The 23011-nt window shown below is 33.5% G+C and overlaps 1 protein-coding gene across 36 annotated transcripts in view; it reads left to right on the top strand.

Annotated features, from left to right (window-relative positions):
* The window catches only part of LOC134537089 (heterogeneous nuclear ribonucleoprotein 27C), a 278967-nt gene that overhangs the window by 156886 nt on the left and 99070 nt on the right, over nucleotides 1–23011 (top strand). For 18 of the 36 annotated variants that reach the window (XM_063377398.1, XM_063377461.1, XM_063377500.1 and 15 more), the window contains 2 exons: nucleotides 2794–2926; nucleotides 12862–12903. In XM_063377398.1, coding sequence (XP_063233468.1) covers nucleotides 2794–2926; nucleotides 12862–12903 — 175 coding nt within the window. The remainder of the gene's footprint in view (nucleotides 1–2793; nucleotides 2927–12861; nucleotides 12904–23011) is intronic. The other 18 variants (XM_063377553.1, XM_063377418.1, XM_063377420.1 and 15 more) reach the window with 1 other exon arrangement.

Genomic DNA, 23011 nt, shown 5'->3' on the forward strand with positions numbered 1-23011 from the left:
TATAGCGAAGTTGGAAGTTCCCGGAGTACAGAGCGAGTCCTACCTCGGGTGGTGAAACATCCTTTTACATTTTACCCTGGCGGTTCATGAACCGCAACCATGTAATAATTAATTTAAACAAGAAATAATTAAATAAAGTTACAGTAACTGGATGGCATTCGGCAAGTCTGAGTTTGTAGCGGCATTTTAGCATTTCTGCCGAAAGGAAAAGAAATGAAATAAAGTATTATGCCCTGAAACTTACATACACAACACTAGGGATAGTGAAAAAAATACAAAAATGATAATTAAATATAAATTAGGAGGGAACGAGGCACTGGTTCGACTCTGCCTCTTGCCGGGCGTTCACACACGCACACGCGCATGCGTCGGCCGCGGGAGATTCAAATGGACGGGGCGGAAGAAAGAGGGGTAGGAGGGTGATAACATATCGGGCTCTAGGGGGCTTAGCCCTGCTCGACATACTCCACCATGGACCGATAGACCGTGGAGGTATTGCTATAAGGAAAGGTGGGTAACCAGCTGAAAAAGTTTGGGAACCACTGTTGTAGAATATGTAAGAGGATGCCATGTTTACATCAATTTGGTATGTTGCTTTAAAACGTATTAAAGTAAGGCCCAGTAATCCACTGTTAATGTAAAAAAATAATTATTATTACAACTTATTTAATGCATAATAAATGAAAGTTTAAAACTGAGAGTGTAAATATGAAATAAATTTTTCGCATTCACATCACCAAAGTTTGGGTTTATGGCTGTATTTTTTTCTGTGGCACGTATAAAAAAAATTGATGGTTTACAATGGCAAGTGAAGCTAATGTGGCACACACACGCACACATGTATATTAATCAGGGTCGGGAAATTCTGGAAAAACTGGAATTACCCATGAATATTATTCCTCAGGGAAAATGCGGAAGTTACCCAAGAATTTATTCACCTTTCAGGAGATAGGTTATTCTTCGACCATACACTAATTGTTAAACAATTAACAAAGATGTTGACTATGCACATGTGCAGTTGACTTCAGTATAGAAAATATATTTAATAGCTATGGATTGCGATAGAAGTATTTATTTTTAAGACAAAAGTTGCCATAAGAGGGTCAGTATTTGCAGACGGAAGCGTAATCAGCAATCAGTCACCATATATGTTTACGGTGCAAAATCCCATACAAATTGCAGTTTAATATCATCGTTGATGATATTTGGTTTATATTTATTAAATTTTTATACTGTATCTTTTTTAGCTAATAAAGGTTGGTTTTATAATGACTAATGCTTGTTTCAGAGTAAACTTTATCAGGTCAATAGTTGGCAACACTTCATCTGTTATACCAATATAATTTTTGTGCAATGTAAGCTACATTTGCATGAAAAGTTAAATGATTCAGCATTATGTTTCAATATGTTTACATAGGTAGGCTTGGAAGTAAACTGAAGTTTAATTAATTAATGTTGCTATAACGTTGAATGTTACCGTTCTGCATCACAATCGTAAAACTGTTAAAGTAACAAACGAACATGTTAAGTGTATAAAAAATAACTATAGGGTTGCCGCCAGCCGTGCAACCACCCAGGAATGTCTTGGAAGTCTTTATGTCCGTAAGAAATGCAAACTGTTTTGCTTTTGCTTGTAACATTGGGCAGTTACTGTGACATTTTGTGATTTAGCATCTTTCAACCATTTGTTTAAAGCATTTTAAAGACCCTGGTGATCTATGGAAGGCAGTCTTTAGCGGTCACAACTGTATCAGCTTGTAGTTAATTATTATGAACCTTCTTCTAGTTCAATTTTTAGGTATGTGTTAGCTATGCCATCTTTGCAAGGTGCTTTAACTGGCACAAATATTGGACAACTTTTATTGGCAGGACTCAAATTTGTTGTGCCTTTACAAAATGGTATAGCCTATCGTTCTGAGAATGCTGAGAATATAGTTGGACATAAGAATGATGTAGTTCTAATCTTAATAGAATAGCAGTCTAATTTTAGTGTTTTTATTTTTTTAATGAGTACTTTAAATAACCCCTTTAGGTATTACTAGTTTTTATGCAGCCATACATGCTTTAAACTATTGATGTGTTCAGAGTAATGCTGGACTTATGGTGAATGTTTTACTAACATTGAGTGAATCATCATGTATGTTTTATGCAAAAAAAATTAATTTTACTGATGGTGTTCATGCCAAGTTGGCAGGTATGCAGGCCATGCTACTAGTGAAATTTATACCTTATAGTGAAGATATACTTTAAACTAAAACAATTTTGCATTATTATATGGTTTTTGGTGGGGATTAAAAAATATATGTTAAAGTGAAAAATATGTTATAGTGAGGTACATTGTACTGATATTCTACTGTATAGAGAAAATTACAGTGCAAGTAAAAAAAAATGTTAATCACAGAAATTAGGTGCTTAAAAACGAGGTTCCACTGTAATTTCAACTGTAATGGAGAAAGTGGTGTGTGAAGAGACATTTTGATAGACCTAAGAATTCTGATTTGGTCATCTTTTATTCAGATTTCCATGTATTCTCAGTCACTTTACACAGGTTCTGAGATAGCTGGATTGTTTTATACTCCATGTAGACCATGGCCAATAGCTTTGTTTTATGTTGCAAAACTGTAAAAAAGATTATCATACTAGCTAAATAAAAATTTAACTGTGTTACATATTGAAAAAGTTTTGAAACTAAAGGAATGGTGTTTAAAGCAGGAAAGAGTGGACCATTTATATGAGGTTGTTTTCATCTCACAAGAAATGAACATGTGATCTCACTTATAAATATTGTTTCAGGGTATGGGAATGGGAGGTCCAAATGGCCAGATGGGTGGACCAATGGGTGGCCCCATGGGTCCAATGGGACCACCAGGGAACATGATGCAGGGATACCAAGGCTGGGGTACTCCTCCACAAACACAGTATCCAGGTGAGTTTAAATATATTTAAAATTTGATCCATGCCTCTTTGAACCTAGTAGTTGTCTTCATTTTGAATTTAGTCAGATTTCAGGAAAATACATTTAAACAATCGCTTATAAATTAATTGCCTTTAAAGCCGTATCCATTTCTAACCTAATACAGTAGAACCCCTGTCATACACTTTTCAACGGAGGGCACAAAAATGGTGTATGAAAAGGGAATGGCAATAATTAAATTTTTTTCCAATCCAGCATATCAGCACAGTGCCAGATTAAACATAAATATATATGTGTAAATAATTGCATTATATTAATGAAAGATATGAATTCATCATTATATTATACATATAATAAAACAACCAGAAATGTAAAATACAGTCCATAATCAAGTAAAGCTGACATGAGAAACAGTGGCCTTAAAAAATGTTATGAAGTCCTTTCTTGGAGGGGAGGAAAAGTCACCAAGACTAAATTAAAAATTAAAAAAATTAGGCTATTGTAAAAAAAAAATCAGAAATTTTTGCTTGTTTATTACATTTTACAAACAACTTTATGCAACAGAACAATTTTCAATGAAATTTTAACTTGAGAAACGTAAAATTCAAAACAATCCAATCGTAAAAAAACAATAACAAACGGATATATTCAGTTCAAAGATAAACGACTGCACAAAATATGAGATCCGTGCCTTGGTAAAACACGTGCACCATTTTCATGATCATTTCTTGTTTGCGCCACTAGTCTCGCTTGGTGCTGGCCATAGATGCTACTAGCGAAGTGCACAGTCTTCCTGATACTATCCATATCTATGGTGTGATAGTTATTTTCTTAAGTTTGCAAATGTAAACAATGATCGTTTTTCAAAATAAAAGCATTAAAACTGAGTTTATAAGGCGGAATATAAAAAAAGATTGTGGATTTTAGGACTTTTCCGCTTCGTAAAAACGTATGAAACGGGAAATTAATGGTTTTATAAGTGTATGTTCCGGGAAAGTAAACCATTGTAAATATAGTACTTTCGGCGGGACCGAAATTAATCGGCGTATGACACGGGAAAATGTATGAAACGGGAACGTATCATCGAGGTTCTACTGTAATGGTTTCCTATTAGGGTTGGCTGTTTTAGTTTTAAACCAAGTGGCTTGTATAAAAAAAATGTTTTTTTTTTTTATGAAAGGTCTGAGTCCACTCTAATAGCAACAAAAGTTTGCTCATTAATGTATCTTGTGATTTACTGGAACAACAAATAATTTACTAATCAAGATATCATTTAATAAGTTGTAAATTATACTCAGCTAAATACACCTGTAAAAATAAATAAATTAGTGAATTGTAGACAGTGAAAAAAAAACTGTTAAAAAAATTACTATTCTATGGGAAATCCCTGACTACTGTATATCCCTTTTCGTTTGGGAACACTCATTCTATGGAGAAATACCCTTTCTGTGGTTGTCCTAGTAAGATGCGCAGATTTATTTTATAACTTTTCTGGTTCAACATGAGTGGCATAAAACGGGATGTTGTATGGCTTTCATTTGGAACATGGTGAGTAACAAAATAACTAACTTAATAGCTGGCGTAAAAATTTTTTTTTTGTTATACCTGTTTCCTATTGAATTTAGCTGCGTGTGTTGGTCAGTTTTTCCGACAACACATAAAACAATCACCGTAACAAATTTTGTAAACTATATTAAGTTTACCCAAATGTTTCATTTTTTTTATTTTATATTTTTTTTTATGTAAATTGTAATTTAGAAAACATATTATGCAAGTAGTAATTTACAAGTAATTTCATGTAATACCGTATGTTCTTGAAATTAGTGTACTGACATCAGTCCAGCTCTCCTCGAAAAGGAACTCATGGGGAAGTGGCATAACATCTATTTACTGTAGCTGCAGCTGTGTTAAAATAAGTTTTATAAATATTGTCCATGCCTTGCTTGGTTATATTCGCTTATTTCCTAAAAGGTTTTAGCTGACTTTGTGTATTGTTGTGCACTGAATCACAACTGCAGTTTCACCTTTCAGAGTTTAACTGTCAATATGTATAAACGTTTGAAGTATTTCACAGGTGGAAAAATAAAATAAAATCACATATTTTATTATTACATAGTTGTGAAATACCTCACAACTAAATTACACATTTGATAAGTCTCATAAGGTAAAAATAGTCAATTTGTAACATTCCAGGTTGACTCAGCCAGGCCACCTGAGATAGTAATTGATAACTGCAAATTCTATTATCGTTAATATAAATTAAGACTTTTTTTTTACTGAGTTTTGAAATATTTTCGATAAGGGCTGTTTGGTTATTTACTTAGGCAATATTGTTTAATGCTTGTTCTTGGAAATTTATTTTTCTGTTACTAGCACTTAAAAAATATATATATACGCCCTTGTACAATCCAAAAAACTGTAGAAATTATGGACACTTTTATTTTACATTATGAGCATTTGCTATCTGAACTTATTTTTTAAAGATTATAAATAATAAACATTCTGAGGAAGTCACCTGATACATTGTAGCAGGTACAAATCGAGTTCTATAGCCACTGGGGTGATTGCTGCATGAAAAATTTACGTTCATCATGGGTCTCAAATGCGATGTTCGTGGTCAAAAACAAAATTAAATGTTTGAAAAAGTTTAGTTGCAGCCTCAAAATCATTTAATTCGTTTTGGTGGTTTACTATAAGACACGATCCATCAAGGTAGAATCAAAAGATGGACAATTTGAACAGCACGAAAACATTCCCTAACAACTGTAGGTTCTTACCTGATCCAACCAACCAATGAGTACACACATAATGTATGAAGGTAATGGAAATATATTCTTGAGGAATATTCTATAGTCCGTTTTTGGATGACATGACTGCTGGCTGGAATGGTTGTCGCTAGAGCTGTGTCGATACCAATCAGCAGAAGCTGATTGTGCTGATTTTTTATTTGAATCTGAGTTTCTGCAGATACACAATATGCTTTTTTTTATTTTCAGCAGATATTATTGAAAAAGGATTGTGCCTATCGTAGCCTAAATATCCACCAGTACCCTTTTCACTTTTCGTATACATCATGCTTTGAACTCTCATCATTTCTTAGCAACGTGTGCCAACCGTACATATCAAACTTAAAACATCTTATGTTTTAATAATGTTCTAGAATCTAATACATTGTAAATAAATGTATCACCAGCACGGTAACGGTAGGTCACAAAGTTTGTTTATTTAGAGCATAGCTATCACTATAAACAATGGAAAATACCAACTGCTTGAACTGCAACGAAATGTTCATAATATCGTGACTGAGACATTAAACATATTGTGATATTTCTTCACATATTATTAACATTTGTTTCTTTGTCTAACCCATGATATTTCCAAAACTTTTAAGTGTAGGCTGGAGTCACAATGCCATAACGAACATGACACGACAAACCCAATAAACTGCCATACAGCATTCCAACATGACAGATTTAATAGTACAAGGTCACAATACCATGACAACATTAACCAGACTATTTCTGATTTGGTTGTCGCTAATTCGTTCCAAGCAAAATACAGTAGATCCTCTTTTTTACATATTTCAAGGGACCCGAAATTATATATGTAAAATGCAGGAATATGTAAAAAGTGGGAAATGCTAAAAAAAATTCAAATTAATATTTAACCATTATAAATACCATTATAAGCAGGTAGTATGCACTAAACAAAGTCAAATGTTACATATTCTCAAGTTTTACACAATAATAAGCACTTAATTATCTCAGACAGTAAAACAAAAACAACCTTAACAGCACTTTAAACAAAATTGTTAGTAAAAATTGTTACTATACAATAATTATCTTCCATATCACACTTAGTCAAATACAATCAATATTACTTAAAGCTTTTTGAAGAAGTCTGAAATGTGCGATTGTTTTGAACGGAGTCTGCACAAGTGCTAAATGTCCACCTCATGTTTGTGCAGGGTCGGAATAAGGTATTCAGCATTATTGAAACTAAACAAATTTTTTTATGGTACACACCGCCTGAATTGCTTCTGCCTGCGTTGGAATAGGTTCTTCACTATCTTCGTCTTCTTCGCTGTCTTGACAGTCAACAGAAGCATTTTCTGTCAGATGGTTGTCGACGATGTCATTTAAGTCTTCAATTTCTGTTGTTACAACATCACTGTCTACTTCTTCATCAAGTTGATCATTACTGGATAACTCTTCAACAGCAGTCACTCCAGAAGAAAAGAATCCAGCTTTCTTGAAACAGTTAGCTATAGTTTCTGGCTGTACCTTGTTCCATGAATAAGCAATGTTATGAAGTGCATCAAGAACATTGAACTTCAAGGTGGTGGGGTCTTTTCCAGATTCCAGCATGCACAGAGCTTTCTGCACCAACCTTTTCCTGTAGTTTACCTTGAACATATGAATTATGCCAAATAAAGGCTGCAGGTGGCTGGTGCAGTTAGCAGGAAAAAAGACCAACTTTACATTCCTCATCTCTGTGATGTGGATGTGCTGTACACTGGTCAATAAAAAGGACAATTTATGTTTATGGCTTCCCATTTTCGTATCCAGTGCATGTAGCTGAGACTCAAAAATGCTACTAGTCATCCAAGCCTTCAAGTTAGATGAATACTTTGTGGGCAGTGTTTTTATGTTCCAAAAACATCTGGGATTCTTACTTTTACCAATTACAAATGGTGGCAGCTTTTCACTGCCATCTGCATTTGTCGCAAGAAGAACGGTAAGTCGTAATTTACTGTTTTTTCCTCCATGGCAGCGTTCTCCTTTATAACTAAGTGTTTTGCTTGGCATCACACCATAGAACAGTCCAGTTTTGTCTGCATTAAATATATCCTTTGATGCGTAGTCCAAGAGATGCTCATGCAACTGCTCAGTTTTCCAGGTTTCAACAGTTTTGAGTGTTCACACTTTTACTTTCGCCACAGATTGTACTGAACACAACATTATTTCTTTCTTTGAATCAGCAAATCCAGCCGTTAGATGCAGTGAAATCTTTGATTCCTAACCTATCAGCTATTTGCCGTGCTTTCTCATGAAGTAAAACACCACTGACGGAAATGTTTGCAGATCGTGCTTTAGTAAACCACTTTTTCAAAATCTCTTCCAGCTTCTCGTAAGTTGATGTCCGTACGTACTTTTGCTTATTTGCGGTCGCTGCCCCACATTCAACAGAATTTTCTTCCACTGTCTTGCGGTTTTTCAAAATCGTGTTGAGTGTTGAACACGAATTCTTAAGCTCCTTAGCAAGAGAAACTTGGGTACCCACGTGCGCATCATAGCGTCTCAAAATGTCCAGTTTTTCTTTTATTGTGAGAGTTTTTCTTACACTTTTTTCGGACATCATGAATACTCCCGCACTAGCAAATTATTTATTTCAGATTTTGGGCAAATATTTAAATAAAACTAACCCAACACTTGTTATGAATTGAAAAAAAAAAACGTACCACTATCGTTGCAATGTCCAGAATTCACTATTGCCAACTGCTTCGAAAAACATTTTTTATTTGGACATTTGTTTACACAAAATCATTTATTAAAATATAAAATACCATTTATATTTTTATAAATGATTTACGAATTTTATTTATATTGCTAACACAAACTGCCATTTTGTAATTTTAAATCGCTAATATTAAGTCGCCTAGAAAAACTTACTTCAACTAACCATTGAAGTGAAACGCGCTTGACCACACACACACACGAAGATGCCATTTTTGCTGGAATTAATTTTCTTTAAATAATTTCACTACACGCTCAGTAATCGCATCTATAACTTTTAATTTGAAGTGCGAATATAAATTTATGTATAAATATCTAAACGTATGGCACATTTTGTTTTAACTTTACCTATCGTTTCCGCATATCGCAGAATATTTAGACGTATGGCCGTATAGTTAACCGTGGCACAGAATAAAATTTCGAAGTGAAGGTTGTTTACAATACCAAATGAAGGTGTCGCGAGTACGTGGATGGACGTATTAGAAATATGTTCTAATCATAATAATATTCACTTTATTTTACAGTGTTCTTTCTGATGGTATTCTCACAGATGCTACGCTGTTGCAACGTAAAATACGGGAAATGCTTCCGCATATAGCGGGAAAATAATGCATTAATACTATAGGGGAAATGATGGTGCAAATAAAAAAGTACGTTAACTAAGGGAAAACGCAAATCCCGGGTACATGAAAAAGAGGTTCTACTGTACTACCATAAAATGCATTATAGAATGTGCTAACAACAGTGTAGAAGAGAAAAGGAATGTACTATCTCAGCCGTGCTTCCCCCCCCCCCCCCTTATAACTGTATTTTTTCAACCCAATGTCATACTGCGCCTGAACTTTATTAATTAAAGTGGTTCTTCGCTGAACTTGACTATTGTTAAATTAAATCTTGACCAATCTAAAAAACAACATTGATCGTAAACATGTCAATATTCATTTATATAAACAGTTGAAGGCAAGCTACAAATATTAAGGTGTACCCACACGTAAAATGACATTTAATTTTTCAGTAAAAGATTTACCAAGTAGGTAAATAAATATCTTTGAATTTAGTTTTGCAAGGTTTCCTTTCCGTTTCCATTTTGCATTGTCGGGCCTGTCGTGTCGTGCCCGTCGTGGCATTATAACTCTGGCTTTAACAGTCAAGAAGATATGTAATTATTACTTAACTTTTTTTTACATTTGTTCGGAGGTTAAAGGAAAACTGTGTTTCTCTACTTTAAAAATAAATATTTGTGTCATGTCAAGTAATAAATGTAAAGTTACGTAAGACTAGGGATAGGTATGAAATGTTTAGCAGCTTCTTCTGTAAACAAAGCAATCCAGTATTTTCATAAAATAACCAAAAATATGAAGATACAAGATATGTAACTTTGTGTCATTCGTACAGCTCAAAGAACAAAGTTTCATGTTATTGAAAATTGATGGGTGCTGTGGTGAAAAAAAGTATGAAATTCGAGATACATAGTACTTTATTATTGAAATTTTTAATGTGTGAAAGATATGACCTTCACCATGTTGTTTTCAGAAATGGGGTAGATAAACTCACAGAAACAGCTGTGTTTCGTGCCAATCTTCAATTTTCCTCAATAATGTTAAGAGATTTCTTGATTTTATACCAATTTCATGCATCGCCAAATTTTGGTGCGTGTAAATATTACAACTATACATTTATATTTGTTTCATGAACTACATTTTCCAGGTCTGTTCATGATATGAATTGAAATTTTATTAAATATATATTAAAAATACCTATTTTGAAATATGGTAAGAGAATAAGTTCAAAGGTAAACAAAATAAGCCAATTAATTTCATGAGTTCAGTTGTGAGATGAATTTTTTAATTTACAAAATTTACTCAAATATTTTTTCTTCTAATGTTTTCGCTTGAATCTCTAATTTTTTGAATCCTAAAGATTCTGTGGGTGATTAATGCTATACAATTTATTGTGATTGATGAAAAATTATCAGGTATTAGTGTTGTGGTTACTTACACAGCAGCAACGTTAACTTGCTAAAAAGAACTAATATTCGTGAAGCTCTTGTAGATGTGATTGTGCTTATACATTAATAATTTTTTATGTTTTAAATAAATTTTTTGTCATCTTCAGTTTTGTAACGTTCCATATGTAAATACACCGCCTCTCGAAGTAACGCCAATTTCAATCAAACTCATTTAAGAAGATTCCACACAATAAGATTTCCCGTCTGATACGGTGATATGTTTCGGTTCTGCCATTTTCTCTACATGATAAATGTATTTTTCCCATGTAAGAAGTTGCCCAAAATCCTAGTTTCCTGTAGAAAAGAATTTTTAAGTTGAAAAAAATATATATATATTTGTTAGATATTTGTTAGATATTACCATTCACTCATTTAATTAACAGACATGCAAAGTTGTCCAGTGTGGAATTTTGTTTTGAACGTGTTTTCAATAGTTACAACCTTTATCTGTTCCGTCGCCGCCATGTAGCACACATGAAAATTTAACCAGCTGACATCATGTTTGGTTACATTGATGCCTGTATAGTGTGCGCATATGTAGTCAAATATCAATAGCTTGCTGATTGCATGCATCGCGTGAGCTGTTTGGTGCTGAGTAAACTATATTTGATAGTTCACTCTCTTTCGTGGTTAGTGTGAACTACAATGACTGTAGTTATGGGTATTGGGTATGCTACATTTGTACCTTCTCACGTTTGGGTCACAGTTTTTGTTGTCAATTTATTTCAAGTTGTTTGGTAAATACATTTTTATTTCATAGTATTTAATTCTAGTAATATGGTGTCAACTAAAAATGGGATTAAATGCAAAATAAGATTATGTTTTATGTGTCAATTCTCTTTCAAAAAATTTTTCATGCACAACCTCAAGTTGTATTTTTTTGTGCCTATTTATTCAACTGTATATATAAAATAAGAATTTACTTTTTCAAAAAGAAATTTAAAATGTTGGTTGTTTTATAGGTTTAGGCCCAGGTTATAAGAAAATGTTGCCATTTTTCAATTTGTTCATGTGTACTTGTTTAACAAAGTATGAAAGAGAAAAAAGTTTTCCTTTTCCCATCTCACAAGTTTTTCCACCCAATTTTTTTTTTCAAGACAATCCCTTGAAAAATATTTTAACAGAGTTCAACTCTAGTTCCAGAAAGATCGCTAATCAAAACTGCACTTACCAAATATTCTTCCATAAGTGTATGCTAGTCAAATTATTTGTTTTCCAAGCATGTAAGTTTGTTTATTAAGTACCATTTCAATCAAGACACTGCTCCCATTAAAATATATTTACAGTATTTATTATATGTCTAAATATATGTTGTTAAATTAGAAGAAATGTTTGAATTATAATAAGGTTAAAGAAACATAAACTTAATGTTTTCTATAAACATGAATCATTTGTTAAACTTTTAACGTAATCCCAACTTGAACTAAATGCATGTCCGCCATGAATCATTTACCACTCGTTTTACCACTTGTGTATTCTGGTTGGCTCCAAGTAAACTAGTCCTGAAAGCTTCTGGCCGTTCTCACGAGAGTTACTGCTGACTTGTGGTATGACTTAATATAAACATTGGCTGAACACATTAAAGATATTTCTGTGTAATATAAACCACAGTAAAATGTTAATTGGGTCCAAAGTAAATAGGTAATGAAGTAAATGAATAAATATAAAGAATGGGTTCAACTATTGTTTTTGATTTTTCATATTGTTAATTTGTTTTATTGTGTTTAATTATACTCGTCTTAGCCATTGTACATTCACATAAAATCTATGATCGTGCTACTTTAAATAATGACATCTTTTATTGGTGGTGTTAAATCAAATGTATAAAAGTCTAGTTAAAACATTAATCCAATGTGCATGAACACGTATGCTTTTAATGGTTGTCAAGTTTGTCACTCCATATCACATAATACAAATAAGTTACGTAGTTGTTACTCCCCCCCCCCCCCCCCCCTTGATAAGCACACTGCTTTTGGGATGCATTTGATTTTTAAAAATACTTGACAATATTTATACATTTTAAACAGTAGTTTGTTGCATCAATGGTTTTTTATACGTTTTGATTGGACGCAGGTGTTCAATTCAGCAACAAGGAAATAATAGAACTTAGTGTGCATCTTGATGTTGGCGTGAAAGTGTTTGGAATGAAATTATTTTACTGTTCTAAAATTTAACCCTTCAGATTTTTATGAACACAATATCTTTTATGTTAATTTTTTTTGTAAAATTACTTGAAATTATTATTTCACTAGTTGAACTTTCAAACTTTTTGGGTAAGCATTTGTGGAAAGAAATTAAATATTTAACATTAACACTGTATCAGAGGTATGAAGAATTTTTAGTTTCATTACAGCATAATAATAGGGAATAATTTTGGTGGTTGTGGCATAGTTCGCTAGCCTTGTTTTTGTTGCTACTTTCAGGCCATTGGGGCCCCAACCCCTCGAATCAGCCTCCGGTTAATGGTATGTGAGTTGCTCACTATTTTTGGTCTTGTAGTTTAGTTTGCGTGTAGTTATTTGTTTCGTGGGGATGTCCTGTATTTTCTTGTACTGGCTGTACATTTGGCTTTTATTAATTTAGAAACAGTTTTCACATTTCAACCCAAATTTCATCATTTTTAATAGCATGTTTGTAACTTAAAATGTGTTTAATGTTGTATTTGGTTTCAAGTAGGTTTAGCCTAATAATCATTAATTTGGTTGGTGCAACTGCAAATGCTCTTTTTTTCTATGAAATTTAATTTCTTAAATGAACAAGTTGCAAATTTTTTCCTAATTGCTTATTTTAAACCTTAATTTTAGTGATAAAATAAGTAACATTTTGGAATTATTGCGTTTTATTGAAGTCATTACAACCAAATAAACAGTGTTTAATAAAATCTTTAAAAAACATGGCCCTTGGGCATTACTCGTGTGACGTCAGAAGTCAGATGCAAGCTCCCTACACCTGTATTTCAGTTTTCATTGGTTATAGAGAGAATGTGTGTGTGTGTGTGTTTGTGTGTGTGTGTGAGAGAGTGTGTGCGAGAATAAATACATAAATGATTCGAAAGTACACAAAGTAATACAGCAGAAACTATATAGTGACCCCATATGTAGTCTTTTTAAAAGACTGCTTGGTAAAGGTATAAATCACAGGAAAGTGTAAATGAGTGAAAGCCTCTGTTATGTTCTAAATGATATATTGCATATAGCTTCAGAATTTTATTCACTTAACACTGGCCAAGTACAGTAAGTCCTCGATTTACGTCGGGGTTACGTTCCTGAAAACCGCGACGTAAATAGAAACGACGCAAAATGAGCCATGTTTCATGCCACCGGCCGACCACGGCCCAAGGTCGGCCGGAAGCGCTGGCATACAGACGTGACAACAGGCAATTATATCAGCAAATTACAACCGACAGCGTGGGAAACAAGTAGGGACGTTAATCCGAAACGACGTAAATCGGTACGACGTAAATAGAGGACTTACTGTACATTAATTATGCTGCTGGTTAAGTTTCAGAATACTGGAAAAGATGCCAGTTGAGAATGTAAGGGCCGCATTTCATAGATTTGTAACGCAGAAAACAAACTTTGAAAAGAAAATAACCTAATGTCTTGTAAGTTTTTTCTACTGCAGAATGAATCAATAGTATTAAAGTTCAGCACATACATAGCTACATAAAAGTAATACATCTTGTAATTTGATATCCTTGATTATCTAGTCAAATGTGGGATGACCAATTTTTTTGTTTTTACATTTGCTAGTGATTTCTATGGTGTAGTATTTGTAGCTTAATATCTATTTAACACCTAGTTTAATGCCACTTAATTTTTTTTTTTTTTTAATTTGTGTTGTTTGAAAATATTGTAATGTTTGCATCTGTTGTTGACCAGAAGAAAAAGAAAGAATAATACCCAATTAATCTCTGTCCAAATTAATTCAGTAACATTGTGTATAGTTAATACTTAGCTTTTTAACATGTCCATTGAATAGCCTTAAAAATGTGAAATAGGTTACCATTACATCATTTATTTATACTTTTATTACTGTAGGCAAAACATTCTAATACTGTTCTTTTTAAAACACCTCAAAGAAGAACTTCTGCTGCTACCCGAGCTCGACTGAATGTTTTGTAAATAGACTGAAAAAATAATAGTTTCGATGTGACTGCATTATTACTGAATTTGGTTCTACTCCACTCAACCCAAGAATTTGAGGAATTGTTTTCTTCATTTTGTTAGCCTTAGTCATCATGGTCTTGTGTTTCCTGAAGTGTTTGCTGTTAAAACTTTTAATGTAAATTTCGGTGTAAAAAAAATATAAAAAACCTCATTTTTCATTCATAAGTGCTTAAAAGAAGTTTAAAATTTCTTAAAATATCTATTCTAACTGTAGAACTTAGTGTTGCTGCCCAGGCTTACCACATTAAGACTTTCCTTAGTCAATTAAAGATTTACCAATACAACAATGCAATATATCCATTGCCTCAGAGACAAATAAAGCATCATAATTAAATTTTGTGAAACTTATAATTAAAAAAACTAAATTTTAATTTTTAATGCCCTGCAACTCTCCTTTGGGAGTTGATTTTCTTTCCTCAAATCCGTTCTTAGTCTATTTAGGTATCGTAGTTTCGGAGAATTTTTAGAGACTGTCAGTGAGTGGTATTTTTCTTAATTACAAATAATACTCTGCAAATGCTCATTTTTGTTCCATCAAAAATATAAGAAAGGTAAATTGACACACAAAATATTAAATGCTAAAATTTACATTAGTAATTAGAGAAGACTAAAAATTTTTGTACTATGCCGTGGTGAAGTTTTTAAAAACAGTCTTGGTGTATTTTGTTACACACCCTACATTACCAGCAAATCAGTTTTTGCCAAATATTTTCAATGTACAGACATGACTGTTCTACAATTTTACTATAGTATAGATTAAACATATTTATTGTTTGGTAGTGACAGGCGATACTGATATCAACTGATACCAAATATGTATCTTGCCGTTGGGTATAACTTAGTTGAAAAACTACAGGCTCGGCCTCTTAATATATCACTTATGCCACTTTAGACTGCTGTTAATTATCACCTCCTTAACCTCCACTTAGTTGAAAAATTACAGGCTCTGCTTGTAAACTGGATTACATATGCCACTTTAGTTCAGGGCTTCCTGAATCTCTACACAGGCAGTCAGGTGACAGTTGCAGGATGAAGAGGGTGCAAATGAAGTTTTTCACTCGGTTCTTTCTGATTCTCTTCACTTGGCTGCTGGAGAAGGCACCCCCTCCCAGCTGATCACGGACCACCATATATTACATTCTTTTGTTTCATGAACAGTCACCACTTTTGAACTACTGTTTTTTATTTTCTCCCATGTAAATCACTACTGCCATGAATTGTGATTTCCAATCCTTAAAGTATTTTTTGTAAACTCTTCAAAACATTATGTTCAGTTACGTTATTTTGGGTTAATACGGTACTAAGTGTAAGTATCACTATCCGTAGACATGAACGTAATCAGCATATCAAGAAACTATTTGTTTAAGTTTTTGGCACTTGAACACTTACAGAAGCTGACAATAGTCTATTCAGATTTTTTTTTTAAATACAAATTGCACTTTAATATCTTTATTGTCAGGGTGGCAACCTAACCGAGAAAATCGAGAAATCTTGAATTATCAGGAAATTTTTTTTGATGCCTAAGAAACCTGTAAATTAAAAAAACCACGGAGATTTTTTTTTTATAGCAAGCTGAAAAGAGCTTAGTTGAAAAACTGCTCAGTATGCCTATGAACTGCATCCCATTTGGCGTTTTTGAACACCATATGCCCTTTCTTTGAACGTTCACAGCTAAGCTAAAAAGAAAAAAAATTAATGCAATGCTTACAAACTGTGTCCCTTATACCATTTTTAAGCACTGTGGTATTCCACAATGGGCTAATGCCTTGAAAATGGGGGGGGGGGGTGTTTGTCTACTTAATTTATTTTTCTTTTCCTTTTTTAGTTTTACATTTGAAATTTTAACTGTGGCTGTAATAGCGGCAGTAATAATATATTGAAGCCATGACTGAAAACTATCACTTTTATTTGTCACGTGAAAGACCAGAGGCTCTATTTGCAGAATAGTACTAAAAAATAATGTGGAAGTAACTAGACTAGTGGGTGGTGCCATTTTTTTTAAGGTTTTTTAGTAATTAAATTTAGGGTTAATTTAATAACTTAAAAGTGTTTATTAAAATTGTATCATTACAGTTTGTTAACATGTATGTATTTAGTCTGTCAGTATTACAGTGAACGTCTGATAGTAGTAAAAAAAAATAGGATCGACAAGGAGTGAGGAATAATATGGTAGAATCATTCTCTATGAATAATTTAAAGCATTAAACATGTTTTTATAGCACTAAGAAAAAAACTGGTTAATGCATTAATAATGTAACTATTTTTTTAATGTGTGAACTGTTTTCATTTCAGGCAGCTGCTAAAGCATTTTAGTCGTGCCTTTATGTTTGCTGTATAATTTATATTAATGCTTTTTTTTTTTGTTGAATTCTACTGTCATAGTTTAAACAAAATATAAGAGCTACTAAATTATTTTCAGGAAATACACATTTTTCCTAGAAGTTATATACATACCTAACAGGAATATACTTTCTATTTTACATAATATTTAAAAGTTGGTATTTAATATTTAATGGTCAATTTGGTTTCAGCTGTGATGCAACCAACATCGTTAGCTAAGTTACATATAATTTTTTTTATTATGTAGTAAAATTTTATTAATTTTCTTAGAAATCCTTAGAAATCTTGGGGGGGAGGGACCTGGAATTTAATTCTTTGAGTGGCCTCCCTGATTGCTGATGTTTCAATACACACATTTTGGGTACCTGTTTCATACCTGCCAAACATTTTATTTTTACGCCTCTTTAAAAACATTTCACAATGGAAGTGGAATTTCGACGTGAAAAAACATTGGCGTATCTTTGCCTCATAAATCAATGTCTGCTATTTGCTGTTGCTAGCCAATGAGAAACTTTGTTTTTCTGATGTTGTTGACCACACAGTTGGCTTGTCTGAAAATTTTTTGTCAGGCTAAGGAAATTGTGCTTTTATGTTCTTCATTTAGTGACCCAGTGTTCTATTTTTACATCTTTTTTAAAAAGTGGCTGAAGAATAATATCAGTGTTTTATGTGTTCTGATTACCAATTTACTCCTAGATCGTATGTTAACTTGATAGAACTTGTCCACACTGTCGTCAAGGGCGGTGGTACTTGTTAATGTGTAGTTTGGTTTTGGTAAAGTTTTTTAGGCATTATATTATTTGTGAAATGAGTGAATTTGAACTATAACGATACTTAAAAAGTTTATTATGAATGTACAATGTTAACATAGCACACTGTTAAAAATACATAGCAATTAGTGTTTGGTAAAACCTAGTGTGGTAATCTGAAATCTTACTTACGGCTCGATACCATTCACTTTCTAATCTAAAAGATGATGGTTAACTAGTGGTGGAAAGTTAAACATGTTTAGTGGATGCTCTTTGAAGATAAGACAAAAAAATATCCTTTACCTTAGGAAATACTATATTGTGATAGATGATAAATTATTAAACAAATTCTCTATTGTGAGCAAAGAATAAAGACAAACTGAAGTGACGAGATTGAGTGGAAATAGAATGCCCAATTTTCTACCATCACAAACAATTTGCAGCTCTTTAAATATATGATATTTCAATATTTTTTGTAAAATATACTACAGACGATGTTGAATGGGCTGAGTTGTCTTACATAATAAGATTTTATAGGGGTTATCGAGGGTAATGCTTACACCATAGTAGTGCAGAATGTGAGTGCGTCTTCAGCGTGGCTCGCCTCCTCACCTAAGCCGATTCGTGCCTCGGGCGTTTTCTCAGTTGTACCAGTGAAGGAACGTGTACGGATATAAATCGTGAGTAAAATAAATCAATTAACTGTGTTACGTGTCTTTGTGTTCGGGGGACCACATGGGACCCCAACCTGGCCGGCGGCGTGTGGGGTGCCCTGAGAACCCACTGCGGATTAGAAGCGTGCCCGACGCTGAGAGCGGGCTTAGGTAGGGTCGAGAGCAGCGCCAAGAGGGCCAAGTATCTCGCCGCACACGGGCCACGTAACGCCCTGGGTTAGAGTCTCTCGCCGGGTACACGTGCCCACTCACGTGGTGGCGCCCACTACCGTAATCGCTCGCGTAATGTCCGCAGTAATTTGACCACATTTATGGCCCAAAAAATGGGGTGCGGACATTATGCGAGGAAAAATACAAAAATACAAAATTTTGTGTTCTATTCAAGTCGTGCGTCTTTGTTCTAATGAGGAAGGCGGGGGAGGCAGCGACGCGACAAGAGGAAGAGAGAGGCAACGACTCCGCAGCGATGAGGGGCAGTGCTACGACGGGGGGGGGGGGGGGGGGGGAGAGAGGCAGAGGCAGCGCTTTGGCAGGAGGGGAGAGGCAGAGGCGTGGCTTAACCTCCCTCCTGCCAACTAGCCAGCCAACCAGACAAAGGAGTGTTAGAATCCTTGACCCACTTCCCTTCCTCCTTCACTTCCCCTCAACTTCTCCGACAACACTCCACATCAACACAGCGGCAGCGCGCTTGACCAGCTTTCTTTATCTTTATGTCGTTTGAGTTAGGACTAACTGCTTACGTCTGGCATGCCTCACGACGGTCCTACTGAGAACGGATACTTACAAAATCACCTCCCACCGCTCACAATACATGGCTTGTTGTTTGATGCATGCCAAGCTGCCCTACCCTCAGATAAACCCAGAAAAACACGTTTTTAAATTTTTCTCAAAAATGTTTACAAAACGAGGGGGGCTTATACGCGGGCGGGGCCTTTGACCGTGCTTTGTTCAGTTCAACGAATTTCCCCACCCTTTCAGAACAGGAGAGAAAGGACAGCTCAAGGTCACGGCTTTGTTTACAGAGCCGTCAACTTTCCATTCGTACTGCGTCCTTTAGGGGTGGCCAAAGTTGTCGCCCGCCGTAGACGACTGGTGCGGACATTATGCGAATTTTTAATTTTTTCTTTTAAGGATATATAAATAAAGGGTGCGGACATTACGCGAGTGAATACGGTATTTAGTACCGACAATTTCTCCATAACACCGTACGCCCTCAAAATGAAATTTTCACTTTTTGACTCCCTTAAGGATGGAATTTCATATTAATATGTAGCCTTTGTTTTATTCTGATGTATAAGCTATGTTTTTGTAGTTTCATTAAAATCCATTCAGTAGTTTTTACGTGAAAGAGTAACAAACAGCCATACTTACAAACTTTTGCGTTTATAATATTGGTAGGATAATATACATAATTTTAATTCTATCATTAAAATTTGAGGCATTCAATTGTGTACATAATTTTGTTTTAGGAATTGAAATTATTGAAAATATTAGAAATTAAAAAAACTTGGAAGTCCTGTGAAAAAGGCGACCGATAAAAAACGGAGCGCTCCGGATTCGTGTATCCTGTTCTGTTTGTTTCGTGTATAAATTGTTATTAGTGTCGTAATTTTTACAATTATTTTTTTCTTTTTTGTAGAATTGTACATTGATAGGTAGGACGCTTTAGAGCAGAAAATTTGTTTAAAAATTATATATCTCGGTTTGCGAAAGTCTTGTGCTGTGTGAGTTTTGTAAGCTAAATCTACACACTTCGAAAAAAAAAATTTAAAAAACATATATTTAGTTAAGTTCAGTATTCACATATATTAATTTGTATATATTTATAATTGTATTCTAAAGAACTCGGATATATTAGACTCGCTTAGAATTTCAATAAATTTTCAATTATTGATTAATTAATTATTGTTTAATAATATATTATTATTCTTTATTAATAATTCTGTTTCAATTAGTATTTATTTATTATTGGTTAATAATCTTTAAATTTTTCAATACTTTTTAATTAATTTACTATTGGTTAGTAATTATTGTTTAATAATCTGTTGTAAGTTTATTAAATTTATTACTAAACAATATCCTTACTAATATTATAAATGCAAATGTGAGTTTGTTTGTTTGTTTCACTTTCACATGTAAACTACTCAACCGATTATTATGAAATTTTGTGTGCATATTTTCAAGGTTATAGTGGAGGACATAGGACACTTTTTATTAAAAAAAAAAAAACAATATTTTTTCCAAAGATTAAAAAAGTTTATATTGGTATGTATGATCGTCAGACTGAGAGTTTGAGTAATTGAATGAAATTTGACGCCATCTGGCGTTTTCATAAGTAAATTAAATAATTCACCACACTAATTCTGTAATATTGGTGGTCAATTCACTATTCAATTTAGTATAGCATCTGCTTCCACATTTATTTTTATTTTTCTGTCACTGCCAAACAATACTTAAACTTTTTTAATTTTTGAGGTTAGGTATCTGTTTATTTTCTCGGTGATGGTTGTTTGGACGTTTATGCTGAAGGTTATATTTTACTTTAAAGAGAATTTTGTAATTTAGTAGAAAATGTGGATCTTATTACTCAAGTTTCCCGGACTTGCAACAAAATTTGAATAGTGATCAGTGGTTTTGCGCAAGAGCAATATTGGCACCAAAAAATATGTTCATATAAACAAAACACAAATATTTTAAAGGAGGTGTAAGGGGAAATGGAGTATTTGTCAATAGATACAATCATATATACAGAACAGAGCACTTCATATCCTGCGGAATTTTTAAAGTCACTTGAACTTTCGAGTGTACCCTCACATAAACTTCAAATAAAACTAAATGTATGAGTTATGCTTATGCAAAATCTAGATGCTCCTCGACTATGTAATGGAACGAGGCTTCGGATCACTTAATTAGGGCAAAATATACTTGGTGCTACTATCTAACAGGTGTTGGTAAAAGGGAAAGTTTTATCCTACCTCAAATTCTAATTATCCCCACTGATCTACGTTCCAATTCCAAAGAGTTAAGTTTCCAGTCAGGCTTAGTTTTGCTGTTATCATTAAGAAAGCACAAGGGCAAACATTGCAGGTAGCAGGGGTACATTTGGAAAAGCCATGCTTTTCCCATGGCCAACTATGTGTAGCCTGTTCGCGTGTATCCAATGCCCGAAATCTACACATATTTTTGCACTGGACAGAAAAACATATAACATAGTATACAGGAGCATCCTAGAATAATACTCTGATTTAAGCTCTTTTAAACAAAAATTAAATTAATATACGTTATTACTTTGAACTTTTAAAATGTTAGTATTTAAAATAATTTAATTTTTTGTAATATTACATATTTCAATAAAGTATGTTTTCAGATTTTAAGCTATATTGTATGTTGGAATTTTTAAATACTAATAATCCCAGTCACGCAAAAAAAACCAACAAATACCATTTTTTTTTCTTTGCCGTGATCTTTTGATACTTATTTAAGGACATCAATGAGACCGAAGCAGCTGGTAAAAGCTAGTTATTTGATAAATGTTAATCAATTTACTATTGATTAATATATTATTGTTTAATAATTTATTATTTAAAAATAATTATAATAAATTATATTAAATTTTTTGGTTGTAAGGAATGAAATTTTCATTACAAAATTTGTGCAAAGTTGAAAGATGTATGAGCTATTTTTTTGTTATTATTGTGGGAACATGGGATACATTTTGCTCCAGTTCTATTTTACACGTGGTTCTTAAAACAATTGCTGTACGCACATGTTGTCATATGTGCCAACTTGTACAATTTTCCCGTAATTTGTACGGAAAATAATTCATATTAAGATTGTATGGAAATTCGGAACATCTTACGATTTTTGTCTGTTCAAAAATGCAGTAAAATATTTTAGTGCCCATATAAATGTACCGTTTGAGCAGCATTTGTTAGTGTTTTACGAGTGCGGTAAATATTTTATAAGTTAGCGCTTGTACGAAACGTAAGATAATATGATTTCATAATGGCTACGAGTAGTAAAAAACAATATGGACAGAAGTTTCGGTCATTGTACTCAGAATTATATCCTTTCATTACTAAGAGTGAAAAAGGCTCTAATTTTGCGTTTTGTAGTGTTTGTCATTGTGACATTAATGTTTCCCATGGTGGCAAGCACAATATTTCCTATCACGTCAAGAGCTTGAAACATGCAAATAACGCAAAGCTTGCAGAAGAAAACAAAAAAATCAGTAGTTTCTTTTCCGTGAACCGTAGCAGTGACAGTGATGTGATTAGGGCGGAATGTTATTTTACAAACTTTTTAGTGGAACATAACCTTCCATTCAGCGTCACCGACCACGCCGGGCATTGTGTTTTCAGGATCACTTATTTTAAACATCGCGCCTGATTTAGGCTATAAATTTGTTAATTTGGAAATCTTACTGCTTGCAATCCTAACAAGTTGGCAGGTGGGTTTTTCTATTGTAGGCGGGACCTTTGAAAATTCTGTTATGTATACAATATTATAGCCTAGACATTTTATTACCCTCTTTTATCTCATAATGGTCGCACTCGCGTAATCGTCGCACCCATATTTTTGGGGTTTCAAAAATTGGATTTAAAAAACCTTGCGCGTAAAGTTGCATAATGTTTTTGGTCC

The sequence above is a fragment of the Bacillus rossius genome, chromosome 1, assembly GCF_032445375.1.
Source record: "Bacillus rossius redtenbacheri isolate Brsri chromosome 1, Brsri_v3, whole genome shotgun sequence".
NCBI lineage: Eukaryota > Metazoa > Arthropoda > Insecta > Phasmatodea > Bacillidae > Bacillus > Bacillus rossius.